A 26,523-nucleotide genomic window follows, 5' to 3' on the forward strand; every position below is an offset into this window, starting at 1 on the left:
GCGATCACCCCATTTTGCCGCTGCATGAGGAGCTCATGTATATCATTACAGCTGCTGCTCAGCTGCTGTCGTCAGCTGTCAGCTGATAACATTGGTAGTTACTCAATTTCTTTACTAAACTGTTTTACTTACATTATTTGAATTGGAGTCAGGAGTAAGAGAAGTTGTCGTAAGTATTGTAGCAATAATTTGCGTAAAGAGCCTCTATAAAACGAAAAGCAATTGTTCCGTTATGTCTTGTTATATTATTAATTATTACTCATTCATATGCATATGGAATTAGGCTGTGTAAGTAAATTTAAATTTTGATTTCAGATAAAATCACGTTCATATGAATTACTAGAATTTTTTGTGGCTCCCAGGTTGTAGGGGTAGGCCCATTGGCCATTTTCCGTGATTCATTTTTGCCTGTCTATTACTATGCCCAATAGGAAATATGCAACGTATATTCAATGTAGATTTTTTGGAAAACCGGTCAAGAAATTTTCATCCCTAGGTCGAGCCAAGGTGTGAGGATACAAGTACAAATACTACTAATTTCACTAAAATGAAAGTTTACAGGGAGACTAATAAGTGGCCTACACTTGTTATTCCGTTGTTTTTATCAAACAATTCGATTTATCATCCAACTTCGATATGTAAAAATCGTACACAATAAGAGTTTATAATAATTTACCGTAACAATAAGAATTTGTACATTACCGTAATAAGAATTTATAATAATTTACTGTAACAAGAAGAATTTGTACATTACAATTTCAAAAACAAATTTGATACTAACACAACAAAACCAACTATGGCCTAGACTTAAATATCAAAGAAACCTTACAATATTTATAACTTACCCAGCTTGGTATTAATAAGTAACTGTTTTTGTGAAATGGAGGGAAGAATTCTCCCCATGGGTTACCAGGAGCCAAACCCACATGTTGAAGCCATTTAAACAAATCTCGTCACTTGTGAGAAATATCTCACATATATTATATTCCTCATATTCATCACCATTTTCAATGTCTCAAAATATTAGTTACTTCTTGCTGTTTATTATTTACATTAGAATTAATATTCAAATTCAAAAATCTTTTATTCAAAACATTTTTACAAATCTTACCATGTTTCCTACACCCAAGCACCCAAAAGGGCACGTGAGGGTTAGGGCAGTATGAATATACAAATACCATATCTATTTAATCTTCGTGGCAGCTAGCTATTTTTATCGTATTTAGATTTACTACTAAAAATTTAAAATTTTACAAATATGCCAAAACTCAACAACACAACCAAAATGCAAATATCACCTTATATAACAATAATAAATAAACACACAATCGTACAAATTTCTACACACAACATCAAACTGACACCAACAACGAGCTATAGAACATTTTTGCTTATAAAGTTAAATACTACTAAATAACAAGGAAATAAAATATAACAATACAATACAACCAGAAACAGACTACTAAATGGTAACATTAAAAAATTATTTATACGTTATATCATTTATACTCCGTAACCGAGCCAACATCCTGTTCTAGACCATGCACTAGGAAGGAGTATGCTTCACATTCTCTTAAAATAAGTTTTATAAAACATATATAGTTGGATATAGATTTCAACTACGACCAATAAGTTGAAATCATATGCTAAGTGAAATAAATTGTAATATAAAATTATTCTTTTTGATACAAACATTGAACTATGTGATAACAACCAAATAATGAGTGTAGGCCGCTTATTAAAGTCTACTCAAATTTACTAATATGTAAGCATGAAAGAGGTAATTCAATGTCTATGTTGACTACATCCAAAAGGCTTCCTTTGGGGGTTACCATGGTAGTATTTTTTAATATTGAAGGCCCAATATTTACCCTATTCAATCTAAAATTGGGTTCACTTTTTGACAACTTTTTTTTATTTGGGAGGAAATTACATTAAATCAATTTCTTTCCTTACTCCCAAATAGTTCAAATCAAATCAACACCGATTCTCGGAAAACATGTACGCTATTATAGATAGAATATAAAGAAGAAGAATATTCCCTTCAAAAACTGAGGGGAATAGAGTGTGGGCAAAGAGTTCTAAATATTATTCTTGAATTAAACATATTAACATTCTCGTTATAAACTAATCATATACATGTTACACTGGATGTCTCAGACCACACGCCTATTATGTCTAGCAGTCAAAGAACTAACTGCAAAAGTTTAGTTTTTACAGAGTCCCCATAAATCGAACTCAAAGAATTTGTTTAAAATAACTCTTTAAAAATACAAAATGTCATAAAAACACAGGGTCCCATGCTTGAATCAAAAAAATTTCAAATCAAACACATATGTTTGTTTGTTTGTTTTACATAATTTTAAAGATCTTTGATTGGTAAACAATTTGGTCTAAAAAAAATTAGGAACCTAATTGGTATTATCCAGAGGCCATTATTTTTGGCCGAGGTTTCCATACCAGAGACCAAAATAAATTTCATTACATGTTACTAGTACTTTCCTTGTTTCATGATGATTAAAAAAATATCTGATGAATCACACTACCTGTCGCCAAATTGCCTCCAAATAGGCTATGTGAGGGACCCTTTAAGAAGGCCTAGACGCACGAATCACCTATCGCTTTCAAATAATGAATTGTTGTTCTTTTTAGTTTTTGTTTCAATTGGTTGTTTTGCACTTAATTAATTTATAACTTCATCATGAATTATCTTCACCTCCAACTTTGATTTACCTCCCAACTGAAGAGGAAAGTTTTTTATTGGCAGATAAATGTGGTGATCAGGAGTAGCGGCAACTGGTGGCGATGCATTCAACTCAATTCTCACCTACATTGCTTCCTTTTGAAAGGCAGAATAGATAATCGTCATAATGACTTGTAATTTCGAAATAGGTTAAATAAAGTCTGTTCTTTTTAATAATGTAATTTATTTTGCTCTCAAATAAGGAAAACGTCTAAAAATAGTGACCTCTAGATAATTAATATCAAAGTAACAAAAATTAATTACACAATTAGTAGGTCAAAAAATAAAATATTTAAAAAGCTGTGTTTACTAGATTAATAAAATATAACTTCAACCTTGTCCTTGAACTTGACATTTATATTTTTATGTCTTATTGCAAAGTGGTTTATAAATTTGAGTTTACGGATACTTTCAACACTTATTTAACAAGTTTATTGCAAGACCAATGTAATGTAAAAAGTATGTAAAATCTTACAGATTTTTTTATAACATACAAATTACTAAAGTATATGCTGTTGGTTTTTGGTCATAATTGAATCCTGTTACAGAATTCAGGTATGACAAATATATTGTATCACTTCTCCTATATTGAGCTCAGTAATTGAATTTTCAATTCTCATCTGCATGTCCTCTCAATTTTTTGTTTGGTTTTTATGTATGTTAGATACCTTTTAGCATCTCCAGAGCTAGTAAATAGTCCACACAATTAAGGTCAATTGACTTTGCTAAGAAGCCAAGACAACAGACCACCTCTTCCTATCCACCTGATTGACCATTCAAAGTTTCCCCGAACATTTCTAGCGCAGTGAGGAAGTGTGCCATCTTGGAGAACCCACATTCTCTCCTTTATCTCTTGAGAAACATCTGTTAGCAGCCTGGGTACATGTCTCGAATAAGCATTCCTTCAAAAAAGTGAGAGCCAATAATTTTGTTTCCAAGTACTCCACACCACTTGTTCATAATCTTTAGCTGTCTCATTCAGTATGGATTGTCTATGACCTAATATCTAATGTTATGTTTATTTCCCCACTACATCAAAAGGTTGGTTAATTGAAATAGAGAATGCAATTAAAAAATTATTCATTATGTTGAAGCCTGTCTTGAGCCCAAGTGCAAAGTTTAATTTAACTTTGAAAATCGCTCTCCTCAAGCTCCTGGTGCAGTAACTTTCTCTAAGGGTGGATATTATGTTCTTTTAATATTCTCCATCTATAATTGTTGTACTAACTGCCGACCTTGATTATGAATCGTCATTTTATGTACACTTAGAATGTAACCAGGTTTAAGCTTATTAACACAGCAAATATACCTTATTTAAATATTTATTTTGTTTTTTTGCCACTTAATTGTCTAACTACATATAAAAGACAATGTAAACTTCCATTAGGTACCCATAAATAGGCCTACAGTTTATTTGCTGCAGTTTTGTAATTAATTGTTATAGAGAAGAACACTTTACAGATGCTAAGGAAGTTGTTCAGTTCTTTACAACCTTTAATTTAATGTGGCAGAAACCCTCTCTTGCAATTTGAAATTTCTGGTTTATGGGAATTTTTATATTTTAGATAAATTAAATTTTACAATGGCAGATAAGTTTTGAAGGATAATTCCAATAAATATATACTGTACTGTATTAATTCATTTACATAACGTATGTTTCTTGAATTTCTTCAAACACATTAATTTCTGGTATCAAACAAGGGTGATTTCTATCTCACGGCCCTTTTTTTAAGACCAACCATAATTGTTTTTAGTTCAACTGCAGTTTTTTTTATTTCAAGATTGAAAGTTTGTTTTAATTATATATTTTTTATGTATCTTATTACATATATTTTGTTTTATATTTTTTTAGATATCTTTGAAACACTAATAATATTTAATTGAAGTTAGTAGCTAGTCTTCAACTGTCTGGTTGACATTTTTTATTTAGTTATGTAATTTGAAAGCATATTTCAGTTTTTAATTCTTAATTCATTTTTGGCAACAGCTCATGTAACATTTGACTTATTTTTGGAGTTTTGGATAAATTAATCATTATACTTGCTATTATTTGCTCATTTAATTACTTTTCTGAATACCTTTCTGTAATATTTAAAGTGTGCTAACATATATCAACATTTTGTTAGCATTATAAATATAAAATAAAACGTGTGGGCTAAAACCTTCCCAAATTCACATAGTAGAGCCTACAATGTTCTTAAATCTGAAGATATGGTTTGTGATAATTTATAATATTCAAATAGTGGAATTGGTCATAATAATCATCCTTATGATTATAGATTTGAGAAGATATGGGTTCTCTCCGTGTGGGAGTGGTGGGAGCAGGTATTGTGGGTGTCACATCTGCCCTCCAAGTACAGGCTGTCTATCCCTCAGCTAATGTTACGATTATGGCGGACAAGTTCAATGAAGACACCACCAGTGATGGAGCAGCGGGTATCTTCAGACCTGGAACTAGTTTTTCTGGTCCAACTCCAGAAATGACAGAGTGGGTTTGATGCTAATTTGTCAAATGACCACTAAATACTCGTTAGGCCTATCTGTAATTAATAATTCACTACCATTTTGTCCTTGAAGTAATTTTGCGATAAAAGAATTGTTAGAATGTAAAATACAAAAATTGTTAGAAACTTTCAAAAATACATGAGATGGAGAAATTAATAGGTTTACTTTTCCAAATTTGGAAGGTTTAGTTCTCATTTATAATATTACTTTTTAGCAAATCTGACAAACCAGGGAATCAAAAATATTATATACAGTTATGGAGGCAAGAGCACCTTATTAAATTACAATATAGCTGTTTGTAACATCAATTAATTAAAAAATGTCCCCTAAGACAATTGGACATTTAGAAGTTTTCATATTTTGGTTAATTTTTAATTTGTGCTACTTTAAAAAAATAATCCTATAGTTTTTTTTAAGATCTCATAACACAAATTGTCTTAACAGATTTTTAGGGTAAAATATTTCAAATTCCATATGTCCACTTGTGTAAAAGTTCTGTAAGTGTACCAAATTTCAGTTCTCTTTAAGTCCTGCGGTTCCTGAGAAAGGTATACCTTTCACAAGTATAAGGTTAATTACAATGATCTACTCCCCTTAATTTCTTTTTGTATTGATTATATTAGTCACCCATCACAGATATAAATACTTTTTATACCAAACTAGAAGTAACTTATAAAATTGTAGTAGGTAATGTAATCTAACAAGATACATAAGTGGTGATTACAGTAATTATTAGAAGATTATTGTTATCATAAATTATTAAGATCTAAAATTATTATTAGATACATAAACGGAGTGGTGTTAATGATAAACCACAATAAGTGAAAATCCGAGTTGTGCCATTGATAATATTTTAATTAATTGTGATAAGGGTATTAAAAGAGTATGATCAACACACATGATAAAAATAGTCCTTCCGGCTCAGTCAGAAAAAGTAGGTTGATTTTTTAACAACTGTAATATTGATTTGTAGCTTTAGGGACCTTGAAAACGTTTGAATTACAACAAAAATTGTTATTTCAAAAAGGTTAAGGAATACCAGCTTTCGAATAGGAGTGGCTTTGGGCTCTGGGGAGCATGCCTTTCAAAGTTGTATGAACATTTTCCTTCAGGAACAATACTACCCTAAGGACAATTTAAACATTCATCCAAAATATTCTATATTTTATGAAGAGAGTAAATGTGTTGCTAGTCACTTTTATTTATCATTGGTGTGCAGGAAATGGCTTATAGACTCTTGGAACTACTACCAGCAGCTGTTAGAGGAGGACTGTGGAATTAGTCGGATTTCTGGATTCATTTTCTCTTCCACCAGCCCAGACTTAGTCCGAGTAAGTGCTTCCTAGTATGAAAATCTATTATAAAAGAACAACATTCAGAAGCTTAAAACCACAGACAGAAGACAAGAACAGCTGTCTTGCTGACTGTGATCAGTACTTTCTAGTTTGTATTAACTGTCTCCCAACAAGCATTTGAACAATAGTAAGAGATGTGCTGAGCTGGTTTTCATGTATCAGTGATTCTTTTGATACAGAATTGCACTGAACTCATGGTGGTTGCATCCTGATAATGTATGCAACACGTTGGTTGGACTGTGGCTTAAGAGTAATTGTTTGAGTATGGTTTGTAAAAGAGGTGAAGACCTTGGTGTTATTTTGATACTAACATAGTAGAGTTGAGTGGTTGGTATGCTGTGAAAGTGGCAAGGTCACAAGATAACCAGTCATTAAGCCTATCCTTAGACTTGCCTCAGAAGTAAATTGTCAAAGCTATTAAGATCATCTTCTCATCAAGCATGATCATTTGAGTGGCCAATGCAACTGGAACTACCTTATTATGGTGTTCCATAACTGAAACGGTAACGGAATCTTGACAACAAAAATGTAAACTTTCAATGGAACTTTCATGACAACATGGCCATTGCAAGAAATCGGAGCACCCTAACTAGAGGTGGGTCATTCCAACTGGAACTGATAACAACAAGGCAACATTGCAACGAATAAGGGTGGATCATTTAAAATTGTTGAGACAACACAACAGATTCTGAATTAGTTTGGTATTAGTATGGGAACGAAAAGATAACTGTGACATTATAAATTGCAAAGAGACCAGAGAGATTATATTTTTGCCTTTCCCCCCCTCCCCCATTCTGTTAATGATGGAAGATTTTAATTCTATTCAGCACTTTGTTAATATGTTAGTGTTTTTTAAATTTCTATCTCCGTAATTTGAATTTAGTGTTAATTGTTTTAAATATTATTCCTGTTTTATGCTATTATCAACATTTAATTTTGATCTAAAAATAAAACTATATGTACTAATATCTTTAGTATACTATTTTTAATTTGATGGTTTGTAACAAAAGTAAATAAATGTTTTTGTTAGAATTTCAAACACTGATTATGAAAGTACATTATCATGTAATGTCTATTATTTCATTCCAATCATGTTGCAGTGAGACAAATCCAATATATGCAACACGAGACATAACAATGTGAATATGGCATTTCGTTGCAACAGAATTGTTAGCCAGTACGGTTAACCTGTTGCAACGGTTTCACAAATCAAACGGGTTTGGTTCACCTCTAATCAATTGACACATGGCTCTTGTCTCAGATATTGGGAATTGTGTTGAACTTCTCGTCAGCCATATGAGTGGGAGGAGTAAAATAACCATCAGAGCTTCACAGGCTGAGTGGGGTAAGGTGATCTATCCAACTCTCTCAAATATTGGTGTCGGTGCTCTTGTAAACTCTGTTATTGTAAAAAATTGCCACCTGAAACTCTATGCAATGGGATTCTGTGTCGACTACTTGTTTGCCTTAGAGAAGTTAATCCCCTCTCCATTTTTTGGTTTTCATCTCTGAATTAACAGATTATACCCAGTAATTCTCATACCGATTAGGGTAGTACTTAGAAGTGTGTCAACATCCTTGCCTGGAGGAAAATCAGAGATTGGTTAGTTTGTTCTTTGAAAATTTGAGGAAGGTGAAGCAAGAACTCTCCATAAATATAAAGCAGTGATTTTCCTAAATGGTTTGATTTTCTATTTCAATATGTAAGTCATAGGAGTAGACTGTCTTGTTGTTTTTCTATAGTTTTTTTTATTTTTTTTTCAGTGAAAAATACATCACCACTGAATATATACCAGCAAGATGTAACTGTGGGATTATTACTACAACACACCACACCTTCTAAAAATTCACCATGTAAAAGCTGCACATTATGCTTGTTACCACAATTCTTTTAACGTTTAAATGACAACTCTAGCTGCTTCTTCTGTTACAATTTACTAAAGCTTTTTTTACGTGCAGACAACCTCTTTATATTAGTTAATGATACAAGTTATGATGATCATTTCAAGCTATTACAGGTATGCTCCGTTCTGCGTAGGTAAAGTGAACAGCTCGGGCTCCAAAAACTCTTTTTTCTTGATTTGATGACATAAGTTGTTGTGGTACTTGGGTATTGTATCAACCAGACTTACTTTTTTATATTTTCATTACAAAAATTAAAGAAACAATATTGAACTAGAATAAACATTGTATTGTGATTCAGTTTATCTTGTATGTTATTATTAGTCGGGCGACCTGTTGGTTTGGCAATTGTCAGCTTTGCTGCAATGTTAATGTTTTGTATCAAGTTCTACAAGTGTATTAATCTATCCTACCTGTATTATAACATGACCAACTCATATCTTAACTTGTAGTTCCCATATCCTTAAATCCATTCTACCCTAGAGCAAATATATTGGTCTTAAGAAAATAATGACAAAACCTACCTAATCTAACTACCTAAAGATTACACATGAGCTCCAACCTCATCTACTTGAAAACCATCTACCTAACCCAAGTTCAAGCCAGTCTATCTAAACGCCAACTGGCCTACTTGAGAGCAATCTCACACTACACTAGAGATTGGTTGTACGCTAGAGCTTATGGTTCTACCCAGGGCCAACCGCTGTGCCCAAAAACTTAGGTAAAGTACGTCTGAGAACAGGTTGGCCTTCTTGGGTAGGTCAGTTGCTTTTGGGAAATGCAGACAGCCCTCTGGAAGGGTAGTCAGCAGGTTAGATCATGTGCTTGACAGTAGTTAAGTCAGGTTAGGTAAGTTTTTGTTATTTTTAACTGAATGCATATAAAAAGAAAGTGTTATCAGATAGCTGGTATAACGATTAAGTATTGTTTTTCCTAAAAAGAAGGATTGATTATTAAAAGATGCTTAAAAATAATGAATATTTGCCATAATTTACTATAATCAAAAGATAAAAATGTTTGAACAGTTTTAATTGAGACATTAGCTGAGATGACAAAAATTATTTTCAAGAAAATCATAGGTAAATATTTAAAAAAATATCCTTAGGATTTAACATGTTAACTGCCATGCCGACCCGATTGGGTCGGCGAATATTTTGTTGCTACTATGCACTGCCGACCCGATCTGGCCTCACCATGACGATAACATAGTTTTACTTTATTGCAGCTACGAGCATTACGTTTGGCTCTGGTGGCAAACCAGTGGACTAAATGTTCTAAATAGATACAAGAATGAACAGAGAACGTTGTTTGAAGTTGTTTAGTTATTTTTTAGGTTCTCTAAAACACCGCGGAATATTACGAACTTTTATCTCCCGATCGGGTCGGGCAAATTTATATTTTAGCAATTGTTGATATATTTTTCTTCTATACTTTCGTTAATTGATTTTATTATGTGATTATATTTTTTTATTAATTATTCTCGTTTCATTTACCTCGTTATCGTTGGGAATGAAATTAGAAAAACTACTTGAGCGTTTGTATTGGAATAATTGGATATAAAATAATATATAATATTTCAATATTTGTACAAACAAAGTTTATTTTTAATTGGATACATAAAAGAGGATTAATACTTCTGTAATACAGATTAAGGTCTACCTGAGCACAGCTCACAGAAAGTTTTCACTTTCTTCATATTTTTTTATGCTTGACGACCTCCCTCACGCATAGCCTTGTAGCAAATCTTGCAGTGTTTCCTTGATCTCCGTTTGTTTTTTCCCTTGCCAACAAAAGATGTTAACTCAGAAATGTAGTGATGGTCCGTTGTATGCACTGCGGACAGAATTTCGTCTTCCAGACAAGAGTGAATACACTAACTTTTCTCTGAACGTTTTGATGGAATACACATGACTTCTTCTACGTTGAGCAGTAACTTCTACATCATTCTTGTATGCTAGCCACGCATTGACAACAGCTGTTCCAAGAAGCAGTTCTTCTTCAATCTTGTGGTACCAGCGCTTCGACAAGATTTCCAAATCAGAAAACTCAGATCCACTATAATTTTCCAATTCACCATAATTATCTCCATAACTATCGCATTCACTACCCATCGGTTTGTCCAAAAACATCTCTATATCACTTTCATCCAGGTTTCCAATCATCTCTGATATTTAATAAGGCTTAGACTAACATAAACAACCATACAACTATGTAACGAATAACCATAATGAAAGCAGCGAGTGCAAGTGAGGTTACATAAATTGGCGTGAAATACGTGACATATCGGCTGTGAGCAGGAAGCTGTTGGGAATGTTTGTTCAGTCATCCGTCCATTTAAAATAAATATCCCAAAGTATACTGAAATTTCTATGTCAGCCCGATCGGGTCAGCAAGAAATTTGTTCAGGCAATTCAGTCGAAAAATAAATCTGCCGACCCGATCGGTCCAAAGTTAAGCCCCACACCCCATATCATATAATTTGCACAAATTGTTTTTATTTACTGTTATATTCACAACAAAAACAATATCACATAGAAAACTAGTACAGAAAATGTTTGCAATACAAGGAACTCTAGAATTTTTTATGGTGACAGTTAACGTATAAACATATATATATATTTTTAAATTATATATTTGATTTTTTCTCAGTTTGCCAAGTAATTGATGCTCTATAAGATATCAATATGGTATGTTAAAGAATCACCTGTTAGAACGCCTGGTCCCTGTGTATCGAGCAGCCACTAAGGAAGAGTTGGCCTCCTGTCCTGGGGACTGGAGGTACGGATCCTACTTTGAAACTTTACTGACAGAATGTCGCAAATTCCTACCTTGGGCTTTGAACAAGTAAGTAAATAAATAGTGTTAAAATGTAGCCTACCATTAACTTTCTATGTTTATTTGATAGGTGTTGTATTTTGTCTTTTTCACTCCATATCCCATGGTTCAATTGTGTTTCACAAAATTAAAATAAAGTCTTTGACTGCAGAGCAACATAGTGGCTGATATTATGTGACACACTACACACTACTACTTTACTCTTGGTAGGCAACTTGTTACATACAATTTTTATTCATATGTACTGTATTTATTTTTGAGTGTTTAAATTAAAACACATCCAAAACATACAACTTCAATTCATGGAGATTTGGAGTGTAGACTTTTATAATTTATTGAACACAAATATATGAAACCAAATTTAACCTGTAGCACTCAGATTGAAAAACAGTATGCTCAGCAGTTTGGATGGCCACGAACGCGATCTCCATCATGTGGTCGAACACTTTGTTTCAAGGCGAGTACTCACAGTCGGTCGGCCACGAGCGAGGCCTGCCCGTATTGTGGCACTAAACCTTGGATCGCAACACTCAAGATCCACTGTACTACATTGCTATTATTTCAAATATGAAATCAATTCCTTGACCTCTAGGCCTTTTAAGTACTGCATCCCAGCAGGAAATGTGGCAAGAACATAAATTAGTAGTTACCATTATTTCCGATTTTAGTTGCATTATTAATGTTTTTGTAGTACCATGGGATTCTACTGCTAGTCACATACCAGTCAAATTTATTATTTTACAAATGTTATTTTAATATTGAATGTCATAATGATAGGTTAACATGACCTAGGTTCTGACGAAATATACAAATCATTGAAACACTAGAATTTGTTGATAACATTGATGGTGATTTTGATCGTTTAAGTGCAAGTCATGCTAAGGAAAAGTATTTACTTTATTCAACTGAATATTGCCATACTTGTTTTTAATAATTTATTATAAAAGATTCCTTTTACGTAGTTCCTTATTTAAGTAGTTTTAAATTATTATAACTAAATACAGTATGAAATTAATATCTATCTAAATTAATATTGATAGTTACATCAATCTTTGCATTTCACATATGTATAATTTGTAAATAAAGTTGAATTGCATTATGAAACAAAGACTTACTATTAAATTATTACCCATAATCATGCTTACAAAATTATAAATTACATTATTCTATAAAAAATTGTTTTTATAAGACACAACAATTTATATTATGGTCTGTTGTTTACATCAGTGTATTTAAATCTTACCATCCAACAATATTATGGTTTGAAATTGAGGCAGGTAAAACCGATTTGGAACTACTCAGAAAAATAAATCCGATATGTCAGCGATAGGTAGTGAGCAGAGAATTACAACTGGGTAGGAGAACATGTAGCAGTGTGGCCACCCGATTGGGCCCTGAGTGTCATCCTCTGAGCGCTGAGTGTTAATCAATAAAAGTATGAATGTATCATATGGCAAGATATCTCGAGGAAGATTTCATCTGTAGACTTGAAATTTCAAATGAAACTTAATTTCTACATAGACAAGAATAACTTACTCAAGAATGAGTTCTATTAGGGTTTATGTTTAACCATAGGATATGTCATTGAAGCCTGTCACTCTGTTGACTGACATTTTTGTCTGTTAGGTAGGTGTAAGAATATCCTTTCTGTATAACTGTGTTTGTCTATCTAGGATTCAGGACATTTCGTGAATAAAAAGAACTATAGATTTGAAATTTTGCATTGAATCTCAGCAAAGCCTCATACGTGACATATGATGTGGTGTACTACTACCTTGTGATATTGCAATCCTTGTTGAGTTACAGATACATTGTCTTCTGTTTGAACATTAGTTTTAAATAACATAGTTTTCTTTGTTATTAATTTTATTAGTTTGTGTCTTTCCATAAAAATTTAACTTTGAGTTGTAAGCAAATAAAAACTGTTTGTTATACATATTGTTTTATATTTTATGGATATATTTTAAACCATTAATTAAAATCCAATTATAGCCCATTCTATATTTTCAAGAACTTGTTGGTAGGATAGAACGGATGAAATACTGTAAGAGAGAGACCATTTTTTTCTACATGATGGCACTATCTATCTATTGTTTATTTGTAAAGTTTGTTAGAGTGGGAATTCTTCAAAACACTTATACCGTCTAAATCAGCTTATACTGTCAAATACTAAAATCAATTTAGCGTGAGGCAACATAAACCGGTAAACATCTTTCTGATAGTCATGCAATATCGCTGCACTTGATATATTGGAAATGACTTCTTGATACACTTCTGATAGACCTCTAAATTAAATACTTAAGAATCGTGAGATAACATTGTTATCAATACTTCATGTATTTTAATGATAATATTGATTGTGAACTTTGGAAACAAAGAGTATCAAATGGTTATAATTCCATATCTTAACAACTACAATAGTTTTTTTTACTTTATGTTGTCAGTTATTGGAATATTTGTTTTAATTGCCTTCTCCCACAAATCCAATTACATTGGGAATTTTATCTAGAAAGTTTAGAAAACAGTTTCTATTTTTACTGATTCTCATGTACCAGTACCTCAATTCTGGTAGCTGAATGTTGAATTTAAAGTTTGGGAAATGGTACCTCTTAAGGTACCATTGAGCAATGTACCTTAGGCTCATGGTTCTTAGTTTCTATTGTAGAATAAGAGGTAGCAATTTTTAAATGAAATACAGAATACAATACACAACATTAACAAAAAAGGCTCTTTGAAATTTGTCTCTTACGGTTTCTAACTTTTAAATGTATTTTTTTACACCAGATTAAAAATTTGCTACCAAAATTAACCTGTATATCCTAAATATGTAACTTTTGATCAAATACTAAAATAGGAATAAAATGTTTTCAAAATATCTTACACTCTTAAAAACCTTTATGATATTAAGTAATATTTACTTTAGCCACATTACCTAAAATAATCTAAAACAATTTTTTTAAAGTATATTTTTATTTTGAGACAGAATATTTAGGTAGTCACACGGGTGATAAGGTAGTGAGCTCAGGATGGATAGGCGTACGAGAAGGGGATAACAGGTTTATCAATATTTATTTTTGTTTGGTACTGTGCATCTTTCACATGTTGTTAATGAAATATAATTTTCCATTTCCTGATTGGTCATATTTTGGCATATGTAACTTCTAGAAGAAGCCATAGCCAGGTGCCTTTGTCTGTTGTTTTATATTTCTGCAAAAATGGTGTTCTGATTGCTAAAACTTCAAACAATTTGTGTAGTGAGTGTTGTATTAAATGTTGTTTAATCGTGTGAGGATGAATAAGAAAGATACTATTTATTTTTTACTTCGTCAATTTTTGACTTCTTCACATTTTCTTTATTAAATTTGATTACCTTACGCTTGAATTCCACTGAGAGCAATTTTCTCGATTGTTTGCGCCATACCACACACACACACACACACACACCCACACTCAATAAAAACGATAACATTGTGAATGTACAATGTCAACAATATTGAACACGGTTTAGACACTACATCAACGCCTGACAGACTAATGGTTGTCAGGGGAAGCAGGTAGTACTGTTTTCATGTCTATACTTGTCAATGAGTCAAAACAAAATATACCAAACTGCATATTACCGAGGTTGAAAACGTGAGAAATTCGTTATTTAGGGGTTATGTTTATTTGTAGTATTTATTATTTGTACATTGGATATTCCTCCTAATACTGAGGTTGTGTGTAATCTCCTAAAATCATAAAATTTGTTATATTTAAGTTAGAAATTAAAATAATTTTTGATGTAAGGGTATTTTCAAAATTAAGTTTTATGAGTGTTTGAAGGGAATTTTTTAAAAATTCATTATATTGGGGAATTTGTTATATCAGAGTTTGTATATAGACTCCACTGTATGTTTTACTGATTGCTACTATCTCAAAGGAGATTTTTGTTCGTCACCGGCAACATGAGGTTGGTGATGCATCACTCTGATAGCACTGCAGGCACTCTGTCAGCCCATTGAAGCAGTAGTTTTTTCTGCAAGGCTATTTTTGAATTTTTTTTAATAAAAAGGAGAAGCCAATCCCCTCTTAAGCCTTACTCTGCCCGTCCTCATGGGCCACTGGGCTGTGCGAGTATCTTATCAAACAGAATAAGGGGGAGAGTCGATACAGTACAAGGTCGATGGTACTGTTAAAAAGTGCAACAGTCATGGACAGGATTTGAACCAACGCTATCTCTGACTCAGACTCAAAGTCCAACGTCTTAGACCGCTCAGCCATCGGCACTCCCAAATCTTTTGGGGTTTCTGTTGTTTTTAAATTTACTTTTACTTTTTTATTTTTGGAATAAAACTAATGTGAAGTGGCTAAAACATATATTTACCATGAAATTCACCAGTAAAGATAAAGAGAATGTTCAGCTAGTTGTCTGATGTTCAATGTCTCTGACAGGGTCCGAGCAGCAGGAGGCAGTGTTGTAGAGCAACATGTAAACAGCCTGACTCAGTTGGAAGGTAGGTACGATGTTGTCATCAACTGCGCTGGTCTTGGAGCAAAGCAGTTGGTGCGAGACCATAAACTTGTGCCTATCAGAGGACAAGTTTTTAAGGTCAGTTTTGATTATGTTATAAAATCATTCCAGTATCATTTATAAATTTATAGTTTCAAGTTTTTTTTAAATGTAATTTTGGTGTTTTAATCAACAACAAGGCACCTTAAACTATGGTTAAACACATGCTACACTTTAGATCATCATGGGAAGTTTCCTGTTCAATGGGCAGAAAATATTCTAGTCCAAAGTGCAACACCCAGGGGGCCGATGTTTACTATTTCTAATTTCAAAATAGTGGTAGTAGAGGTTTAGTTTTACAACAATTTTCAAACCCCAACTCATTCAAAAGTTATCGTATACAGACCAACAAACACAGACTGGTGGTGGAAGTGACTCTATTGAAAGGTCAATTAACCTTTCTAATAGTAAATTTTGAATGTATAGATACGTTTTAAGAACACATATAAATTTACAATCTAAATTACAAGAAATACATTTATTGTAACATCTTCCTACAGACACAATTTAAGTACACTTCCTTATGCAAATTATTAAATACTTCCTTATCCAATGACAATCATCATCTACAGATTTTCAGATGACAGAAAGAATTCCCTTTGCTTTAAGTGGATATGCTTACAATGGTATGGGTTTGTTAATATATATATACAAATTAATAGTATATTAATATATATATATATATATATATATATATATATATATATATATATATATATATATATATAAAATAAAAGAAAAAAGACTTCACATAAATCCTTTAATATTTTGACTAATATTGTCGTTTTCAAAAAGGATACAAAAAATGTATGTAAGCTAAGAATTAAAAGTCTTATATATATATATATATATATGTCTCCAGATCTGAGCTGTTCCCAATTTCACGGCTGTAGATTTTTGCAAAGTTAGTTTAAAATCAATAAAATTTATTTACTAAACAGACAAAGAATTGAGTGAAAAGAGACTTTCAAATTACCATAAATATTTCCATAATCTCTCCTTAAAACTGTTGACCAATTCACAATTAATAACTGTAAAAACACTTTTACCGTTAGCTTACTATGAATATGACTTACAGGTTAATATGTTTATTGTGACAGACACCTTATGGCACAGAGGCTGTGATTATTCAGTTTCACTCATAGACCTGCAGTGAAGTTGTTTTGCTAAAATGGTCAAGCTCTGTATAAACTAACCAATCCAACTAACACCTATCATATATGTTAAAAATTTACTGAAAATATATCATATGATTCACCTTTAAAATATACTAATTTATTTATTCTGTGTTTGTTGTTGTTGTCAACATGATTATCCATAAGACCAGTGTAATCCTTGATCTGGACTCCCGATAGGCCTGTGTTTACAATTTTCAATACCGATGAAGAGGTAGAAATGTAGTTTCACACTAAATTTCAACCCTTTAAGTCAACTCAAATGAACATTGTGCTTGACTATGCTTATTTCATATTGATGTATCAATGGCAAGAAATGATTTGACTTGTTCTACAGTTATCATGTGTATAGACATATATAAATTGTATTTCTTTCATCAACAACTGGCAGGAGAGGTTTCACTGAATGCTCATCGAATTAATGACACAATCTAGACCTTCCATAATTATATATAACTTCAGTTGTGCTTTATCTTTGACGTAACCTAGCATTCCATTTGTGTTCAAAAGTTCTTAAAAGATTGAGCAATGCCATTTTTTATCTGTTTCAGTTAGTAATACTGAATTTTATAACATATTATAACAGTTACCTGCAACATCGCACTCTATTTAATTTTGAAAAACAGGGATACCATGGGCGTATTTTTTGTAAGTGGCATTCCAAACTATCCTAAGATTAGTGATAGTCACTGAAAGATATTCCAGTTTCTTGATCCATTTTACCAATGTCAAACTAAACTGTCAAACAGAATTCAAGTAGGTTATATTTATGTACCAATCTCAAAATAAATAATCTTCAAATAATCTAATCTTCTCTTTATTTTTAGGTTAGAGCTCCATGGGTGAAGCACTTCTATTATGCAGACTACGACACATACATCATTCCTCAACCTGATGGGTTGGTAACGTTGGGTGGTAGCCGCCACTATGACAGCCACACAACAACAACTTGTGCCCACGATCTGGCTGCTATACAGGAGCGATGTGTGGCACTACTGCCTAGTCTGGAAGGTGCTGAGGTGGTACGCTCTTGGACAGGTCTCCGCCCACACAGGGATCCAGTCAGAGTGGAGTTGGAAAGGGTTGGAGAGCTCAAGGTTATCTAGCAATCTTCTAATACCAACATAATACATTGAAATAGAGTTACCCTGTGAATTTGTATTGATTTAAAGGGATGCAGGAGTCAATTTGTATTTTATAAGAAAACTACCTAGATTAGTTTAAAACCAATAGATGGAAAAAAACCCTAAGAAAGACATTGATAGCCAGTCATGCTAGTTTTGTGGGAGTTAAAATGAGATGTTAGCTTAAGAGTTAATAGACCAGATAATACAATTTTTACTGGTTGTAGTTGTGTCATCGAATGAGATAAAAGACTGAAAATAATATCCTTAAAGGTTGTTTTTAAATGTATAAAGTTAAATAATATGACGTGTGGTAAATTTATCTTTTATATTGGTAAAACCGTTTCATTAGACTCCAATTTCGACCCTTATCAAAATTAACTTAACTGATAGTTGACTTCTTTGTTAGGGAATTTCTCTATTTATTTCACAAAATACTAGTCCTATATCCTATACATCTGCATGTGAAACTGACTGACTGATAGGGTATATAAACTCTAACCCACTTATGAAAATGCTCGAAACACGAAATTTGGTATGCACATAGCTTTTAATTCCAAACCACATGGAAAAGTCTGAAATCCGGAAATTTTAAATTTTAAACACCTCAAGAAATGTGTAAATTTTCACACTTTTTCACCTTTGCAGGCTTCTTTTTGAAACCCTATTGCAGATGAACTGTTAGAACTAGCTTGAATCTGATGAAAAACCGTTAGTCAAGAATGAAGTGGACTACAGAAAAGGTCCAATGACTTTTTGTCTTATCTCCATTGGTTTGGCCGCAAAACATGTTTAAACGCAATACTTTTGTAATTTTTACGTGAGAATTTTGGGGTTGATAGTGGCCAAACGATTGGTCGTAGCTTAAATCTAAAAGTTTTAGTAACTAAAGAATAATGGGATCTACAAAAAAGGCCAAGTAGCTTTTTGTTGTATATCCTTCTGTAAGCCTACAAACGCATGCAAATTAGAGGTTTTCAGGTTTTATGTGACCACAATTTGTGCATTTTGATCTGGCTTCGGATTAAGCTTGTATTACTAAGTAAACAAGTGACTTGTATACGTTTTGATATAACCCATTTGGTAGTAAATGTTTGCCTGTCTATATGTTTTCCGTAGGATATCTCATGAACGAAATGAGCTGTCGACTTCAAATTCTGCACAACACATTGTTACTACGCTGAGAAGACATAGTTCAGATACTGTATACATACCTCCATGAGATTTGTTTGAGTGTTAGTAAAGTTTACTGGCCTGCGATATTTCTAGAACTACTTAAGCTATGTAAATTAAATTTTGGCATGTTATTTTATTTCCAAGTTAAGAAGTCATAGTTCTATGGCAGTCGACATCCCCCCGAGAATAGGCTGAGATTGCCAATGGTGTAGTGTTGTGGGTACAATGGTTATCGCAAGATAACCGTATCAAGCAACGTCAAGTGTGACTGCTGCTTGGATGGGTGACCGCTAAGCGATCCTGTCCTTGCAAGCAGCCCGGCGGGTGGCAGTGGTTCGGAAGTACCTTTAAGCCGTTGGTCCCCAGCTTAAGTGTTAGAGAGGGCTTCTTAGCCCTAACTTCACCTGGTAAAATAAGAATACTTTACTTTACTTAGATATAGTAAAACCTCAAGAGTAGATTGGGACAGAGTGTCTTTTAAGTTAATTTGACCAAATTAAGTGGCTTTTGGTCAAATTTATTTTTATAGCATGTTCCTTGATCAATATTTGGTGTCAACATTAGTAAACTTGGACACAGTAGAATGTAATTTGGTTGATCACAATTCTCCTACTTAAAACCCCCTTATGAATATAATAGATGAGACATTGGTAGATAAGGGTAGACAACAACATTAATCCTCAAATGTTCTTTCTTAACTAGCTCAGGTACAATCAAAGTATTTAAACTTCTCACTCAATATAACCTCCAGTAGATTTATTCCTGTGCTAAAGACTTCACCTTCCCCTCGATGAACCAGTCCTTCTGAAATACCTGCTACCTGGTTTATTTATTCTCATAAGAGACACAAAACCCTCTAGAAAAGTGCCCCTTGTTCTTTAACCCCCAGTAAGAATAACAACCTCTGGAATCTCTCTGTTGTAGACAGATATCTCCTGAACTAACTAAATCCACTGATAAACTTATCCTGCTGATAAAAATTACTGTACAATCATTATCATACTACATGCACAACTCTCCAGAAGAGAACCACGTGTTCCTTTTAACCCCTTAAAAATAATCCGCCTTCCAGGGAACTTCCTAGTAAGGCCAGATGATCTGTTTAAATTAAATCCCTGATCAACTTATCCTGCTGATAAATATGAAGATATCAACTGTCCTAGATGAAGAAATACCTTCAGGTAACACATCAGCTTGTTCTAACCTTCTTTGGCACTCAGTACAAAGAGTCTAACTCAGCTCCTGGTATGCTAGAAATTTAAAATTTGGCACAATTCTACCATAGTCTATGTAACCACTTGAAAATGTCTAAAAGTCGCAATCTTTACATTGTAATTACTCTAAGAGAATCAGAAGAGCTTATCAGTGCAGGCTTTTCTTCCAAGCTCTGTACTGGTTAAACCAGAGGTTTAATATTATGACAAAATCGTTGAAGAGTTTTAAATTTCCTAAAAAAAAGATTCAGTCACTTTTTGTTGTATCTCTAATGGTAACGCCACAAATGCCCTGAAAATCAAAACTTTGGTTTAAGTTGGAAAATGAAACAAACCACAGTCTAATTTTAACTTCCTGGCAAACCTAATCTCTGACTTAACTTGTCTCAGAATTTTGCAAACATCACTTAAGGGACTGGGGGCATAGCCTAAACATGGCAAATTCTACATTTAAATTACTCCAAAAGAATCAGAAGAGCTGACCATTGCAGTGTTTTATCCCAAGCTCTGTACCAAGAAAAGCAGAGGTCATAGCGAAAAACCAATGTCAGACCGGAATTAAATGGTTAAGCCACTTAAACGCATTCAAAATCAAAATATTTAGTTAAATCTAGGCTATTTTCTATGTTTATTGTTGAAAGTCCAATTGTGACCAATCTAGAGGTCGGAACACAAATCTGACACAATATCTTTATTTGAAATTAAGTAATCTTTAAAAAAATGTCATTTGGTATTTCCTTGTATCTCATTTTGTCGTTCTGAAGTACCTCTCGGTCAAGACTTTTGTAAATTCCTGTCAATTGCCTAGCGTACATTATTTTTTTACTTTGTTATACTACTACATTTCATCCAATTAGATTCCGCCACGACATTAAGTTCATTTTTCTACGAAATCCATTGATTATCACACATAATTTGGCTTGGCAGTAGCGAAGCATTACAACCCGCACATTCTCGAGAAAGGTTATAGCTGGGAACATTAAATTTAGAATTATCTTCGAATTCAAATAATAACTAATACCTCTTATCCCTGAATTTGGCAAACCCATCTCTGAGGCCTGGAAGTGTAGCCCACAGCGTGCCGAAAGCGAGTTTGTGTATTATACATTGTAAATAGGCTCTTGCCTCAAGGACTTTGTAGCTCCATATTACAATTGTTTCTCCCTGTTCAGTATGAATGTTGATTTTGTATCGGGTTGTTATAGATTATAGAGCTAAATAATAATTAATTGATCAATCCACCTTAAAAAGAGGTTTAGCTACAATATGGTAGCTTATGCTTATTTATTTTATCTTCTTTAGTGTGGCTAAACATTTATTTAATGTTAAAGATTCATAGTGCTCACATTGTTTCAACATTTTGCAAGCTTATTATCAAAAAGTTCACAAAAATAAAAGGTCTAATATAAGTTTACCTTAATATATATTGTTTTTTCTCAGGAAGTGTATATTATGTGTATGCCATGTAAAACAGTAAATATTTAGTGTCAATATTCTTACAGAAGATTTTTTTTATTTCTATAAATTAAATCTCCATATTTAGTTAACCCTTTCAGGGCCAGGACCAAATATGAGATGTTGCAAAATTTTTTCACATCTCATATCCCCTTGTAACTAGTCAAAAGTGCCAGGCTAAAATTGGCGATTTTGCAGTCTCTTAGATTAAAATTTTATAATTTTTCATAAAAAACTAGAGAATGACCTAAAAGTTGCACCAAATTACTCGTATAGATATATACTATCAACAAAAAAATATATAGATGTAGTTTTAAGTAATTTAAAATTAAAAAAAATAATGTTTTAATAGATTACATCAAATTTTTTTATTTTTTTTTTGCAAATAACTAAAAAAGGAAAAATAATTTTACTGTGAGAAGCTATTTTATTATATTGTACATTTAGAAAGGAACAACCATACAACATTTTGTGTTATTTCTCTCATAAATAAATTTTTTATGATATACTGTATAAATACGCATAATTGTACTTCGCAACATTTTATAAGTGTTAAAGCAAATTGACTCTTACATTGCAAGAAACTTAAAATAAATATTCACATTATAGATGTACTGGTAAACAGATGATTGTAGGATCCATAAACAGTTTCAATACAGTTAAAAAACACTATTTACCAAGAAATATTTACACAATTTTTATTTGAAATTTATTTACACTTTTTCTATTTACAAATGTGCTATTTACAATTTCACTCCCGTGAGATCGCAAAATTGTCAGTCATTGTAACTACTGCACACAATAGCTAAGCACGTAACAACTAACACTACTAATATTTACAACCACCAAAATAAAATAATGAAGAAGAATCCAGCATACAATAGTACGATTACACTACAGCATAAAGAATTAACAACAAAAGATTCTGATAATGTCACGTGACAATTACAAAATAAAAATGCATAAACCTCCAAAATAAAAATTATATTCATATTAATTATCTACAAATATACCAGGGAATAAAAAAAACAAAACTTTAATCATTTTGACGTTGTATTTATTTAAGAAAACGATGAATATCAAGGAGACTATATATTGCCCGCCTGGCGCCTTTCAGATGCGATCTATGGCGGCAATATATTGCCGCCTGGCCCGGAAAGGGTTAAAGCCTGAAATGTTGTGAAAGGAGTGGAAAAATCCAGATGTACAAAAGTATTTCAGTTTGTAAAGAAAATAAGTTATTTTTGTGTATATTTGAATGGTTTATTCTTTATAAAACTTTTTCCAGAAATGGGATAAAAATTATTATTATTGTGGGTAAACAATTTTTTCATATTATTATATATTTAGTTTTAAGGTAGGAAGTTAATTGCGTTATTGGAAAATAACCACTTTTAGGTCGTATTAATTCAGTGTCATTTGTCATAAACAATCAAAATAGAAATTTCCACAACAAAAATATTTCTAATTAACTTCAAGAAGCATTTTATTTAAGCATTGTTTTTTTTTTACCATACAATATTAATAATATATATATAAACTACAAATGTACATAAAATATATATGGTTGATATAAAAAATAAGCTACAGTTTTGAAAATGTGAATGGAATAATCTAACCAATTTTTTCCACTTCAAGCATTATTCTAACATAAAACAAGATATATTTATTATTTTGTGCTTTTTTCAGAGATTAGATGGTCTTGCAATAATACTATATTAAGATGGTCACAATATTAATGGAAATAGCAATTTATTATGTGTTATTTTGGATCCAATAATAACTGAGAAATAATAAAAGTTTGACTACACAACACTACCATTATGTTCAAACTAGAAGTCTTTTAAATCATATATCTCTTATGAATATGCTATTGATTTATAACTTCTTAACTTAAAATAAAAATATTTTATCTTTTGAACATGTAAGTGGATGCTGCAGCTTTATAGCGTTTTATAAAATGATCGGTTTAGTCTATCAAAGTCTGTTTTAAAGCAAGAGAAAGATGGAATGATTTTCACTTTTATTAGTAGAACTTGCCGGTCACTGAAACATAACAACATAACTCAACAAATTATGCATTGCAAACTTGTTATTGTTTATCAGTACAATAGATTGTACTCCACTCATTCTGTTTTACTAGCTATGATCATTGTAATTGAAATCTTCTCTTTTCATTAATACAAAAATAATTGTAATTTTTATTCAGTAAATTAAATCTCATTATAAAACTCTTTGACACATGACATATTGATGCTGCAGACCAAAGTTACACATATGCGTATCACATGAGTATCAAACACAAGGTTATAGCTCATCTACCTCTATAATAAGCCATACAGTTTAATTTTTATTTTTATTTATACATAGTTTTTATAGTTTATAAATCTTTGTTTTGTTTTATTCATTCATTAGTTGCACTAGCAAAATCAAATATTTTAATAATCGCCAAACATTTTACAACATAAATTGGTTTTGTAATGTTTTAAAACTGAACTGAGATGTTAGAGGATGTTTTATAAATACAAACTATCAAAGTGTACCTTTTTCTCACTTTAGTTAGGTATACAATATTTAAACTAGATGTGTTACTTAAATTTTGTGTAAAGAAAAATTACTACTGATATTCTTTATTTTCTTGATAAATGGGTCAAGAGAAGACCTAATGTTCATTTACACATGATTTGGTACAAAATTAGGTAAGCAAAACATTTTCCAATGCTAGAACTTTAATCAAGTTGCATTAATTTTTTAGGTTTACGTTTAGTGAGCATTGTGGATTACGAATCTTAACTTAGCATGCTAGGATGTTCAAAGTTATCTATCTATAGATGGATGTACTATAATAATGAATCAGAAATTGTGTTGTCAACATTTTCTTTGAAATTTCGTCTTAATCATATACCTGTTACGATCTTTACGATTTGTGTCAAACTTGTTTTATATTAATTTTTATTTTATACGAGAGAATAAGTTGTGTTATAGTTGGCGCCCAGCTATTGTGTGGTATGCAAAATTAAATAAAACATCTGATAATAACTACAAAGCTCTAAGACACTGAGCCGTTCAAGTCTTGCATGCAGGTGAGGGGCTAAGGGGATTTTGAAGTAAACTATTTTAATTTTCGGCAAAACGAATTTACCTTATCAACATCTATTGATGATTCTTTTTTTTAGCATGACACAATCTACTAGAAAAACATGTACCTAAAATTTGGATTGAATTGGTTATAAATATTAATTTGTCCATTTTGAAACGAAACAACTAATTGCACTAATACAGAAGTGTTCACAAAATTATGGAATAGAAATAACGTTATAAGTAAAATGTTACATTAAAAAAATATTTTTCTTAAATCCAACTTTAATAAAGCACATGTATAATCACACACATAAACCTATCATAAACTCTAAATATACATTTTATTTATATCTCACAGAAAATAGTAAATATGTTTCAGTTTTTTTTAACTAAATTTTGTTTTCAGATAATCCACAACTATGGACATGGTGGATATGGGATTACAGCTGGACCCGGCACGTCCATACATGCTGTTAAACTGCTCCGTAACATCATCACAGGCAACAGCAAACTGTAGACATGCTGTTTAAAAAAATGCACTTAACAAAAGTAGCACTGAAGAAACATTCCAAACCTTCTAAATATTGTATGTGTATTGTTTAAGTGAGTTGTGTAAAAAAAACTGCATTTTCAATGCCTCTTTTTCATCAAAAATAATTTTAAAATTAAAATATACTAGGAGCTAAGTTGTACCACACCAGTGTGCTAACTTTCAAGGAACCAAAAATTCCTACAGCCATATTTCATTTATTAATAAAATTATATTTAATAAATTACAATTGTAATTATTTCTAAATAGTAAAGTGAAGATGTCTTATTTTACCTGGCGAAGTTACCAGGGCTAAGAAGCCCTCTATAACACTCAGTCAAGTCACTCAATTTTAATAGTCATCTATTTAAAATATGTTTAAAAAATATTTCATAGTTAAAAAAATGAAATACAAAAGAATAAACCATATTGCACAGTGATAGATGGTATAAAACAATTCTCAATGGTAATTTCTATTTACAAATTTGCAGTACTTTATTTAGTTTTGTTAAAGTTTTCTTAACATAAAAATACTGTATTTTATATAAAAATTATTGTCTTATTATTTTGGTATTGAAAAAATTGTATATCTGGACTTCCAGGCATAACTAAAACAACAGTGCCATTTCTACGCTCACAAGGAGGAAATAAAACTTTTATTATGGATTCTTAATTAAAATACATCTTGTTACAGAACACAGAATTATACTTTCAACGCGATCATGGTGTTTTTGGAGTTTGTTTCATCTAGGCAAGGAGACCAACTTCTATTTTTTCATCCGCGTAATGTTTTATGTTGTTACTATTTAGTATATTGTTAAAGGTATAAAACAGCAATTAAGATTGGAAAAGAATGTCAATTGCTCTGTAATAATTAATC

General features: G+C 31.9%; 1 protein-coding gene across 3 annotated transcripts; it reads left to right on the forward strand.

Moving 5' to 3' along the window:
- Positions 1 to 25,888, forward strand: LOC124354130 (D-aspartate oxidase-like). 3 transcript variants are annotated; one of them, XM_046804365.1, is made up of 7 exons: positions 1 to 94; positions 5,023 to 5,231; positions 6,468 to 6,579; positions 11,204 to 11,349; positions 15,772 to 15,928; positions 17,892 to 18,161; positions 25,521 to 25,888. In XM_046804365.1, exons 2-7 carry the CDS (start codon positions 5,035 to 5,037, stop codon positions 25,629 to 25,631), a joined length of 993 nt encoding a protein of 330 aa, XP_046660321.1. In that variant the 5' UTR covers positions 1 to 94; positions 5,023 to 5,034; the 3' UTR covers positions 25,632 to 25,888. The 3 variants fall into 3 exon arrangements, with proteins under 3 accessions (XP_046660321.1, XP_046660320.1, XP_046660322.1); XM_046804364.1 differs by having other exon boundaries at positions 12 to 169; XM_046804366.1 differs by lacking the exon at positions 1 to 94 and adding an exon at positions 177 to 288.
- The last annotated feature ends 635 nt before the right edge of the window (positions 25,889 to 26,523 follow it).

This window comes from Homalodisca vitripennis, chromosome 2 (genome assembly GCF_021130785.1).
Source record: "Homalodisca vitripennis isolate AUS2020 chromosome 2, UT_GWSS_2.1, whole genome shotgun sequence".
Taxonomy (NCBI): Eukaryota; Metazoa; Arthropoda; class Insecta; order Hemiptera; family Cicadellidae; genus Homalodisca; species Homalodisca vitripennis.

Bases quoted from the DNA above. Each gene is read 5' to 3' on its own strand.
- LOC124354130 (XM_046804365.1), top strand. From the start codon at position 5,035: ATGGGTTCTCTCCGTGTGGGAGTGGTGGGAGCAGGTATTGTGGGTGTC. The intron at 6,580-11,203 runs GTAAGTGCTTCC...GGTATGTTAAAG, and splicing joins CCAGCCCAGACTTAGTCCGA to AATCACCTGTTAGAACGCCT. The intron at 18,162-25,520 runs GTTATCTAGCAA...TTTTGTTTTCAG, and splicing joins AAAGGGTTGGAGAGCTCAAG to ATAATCCACAACTATGGACA.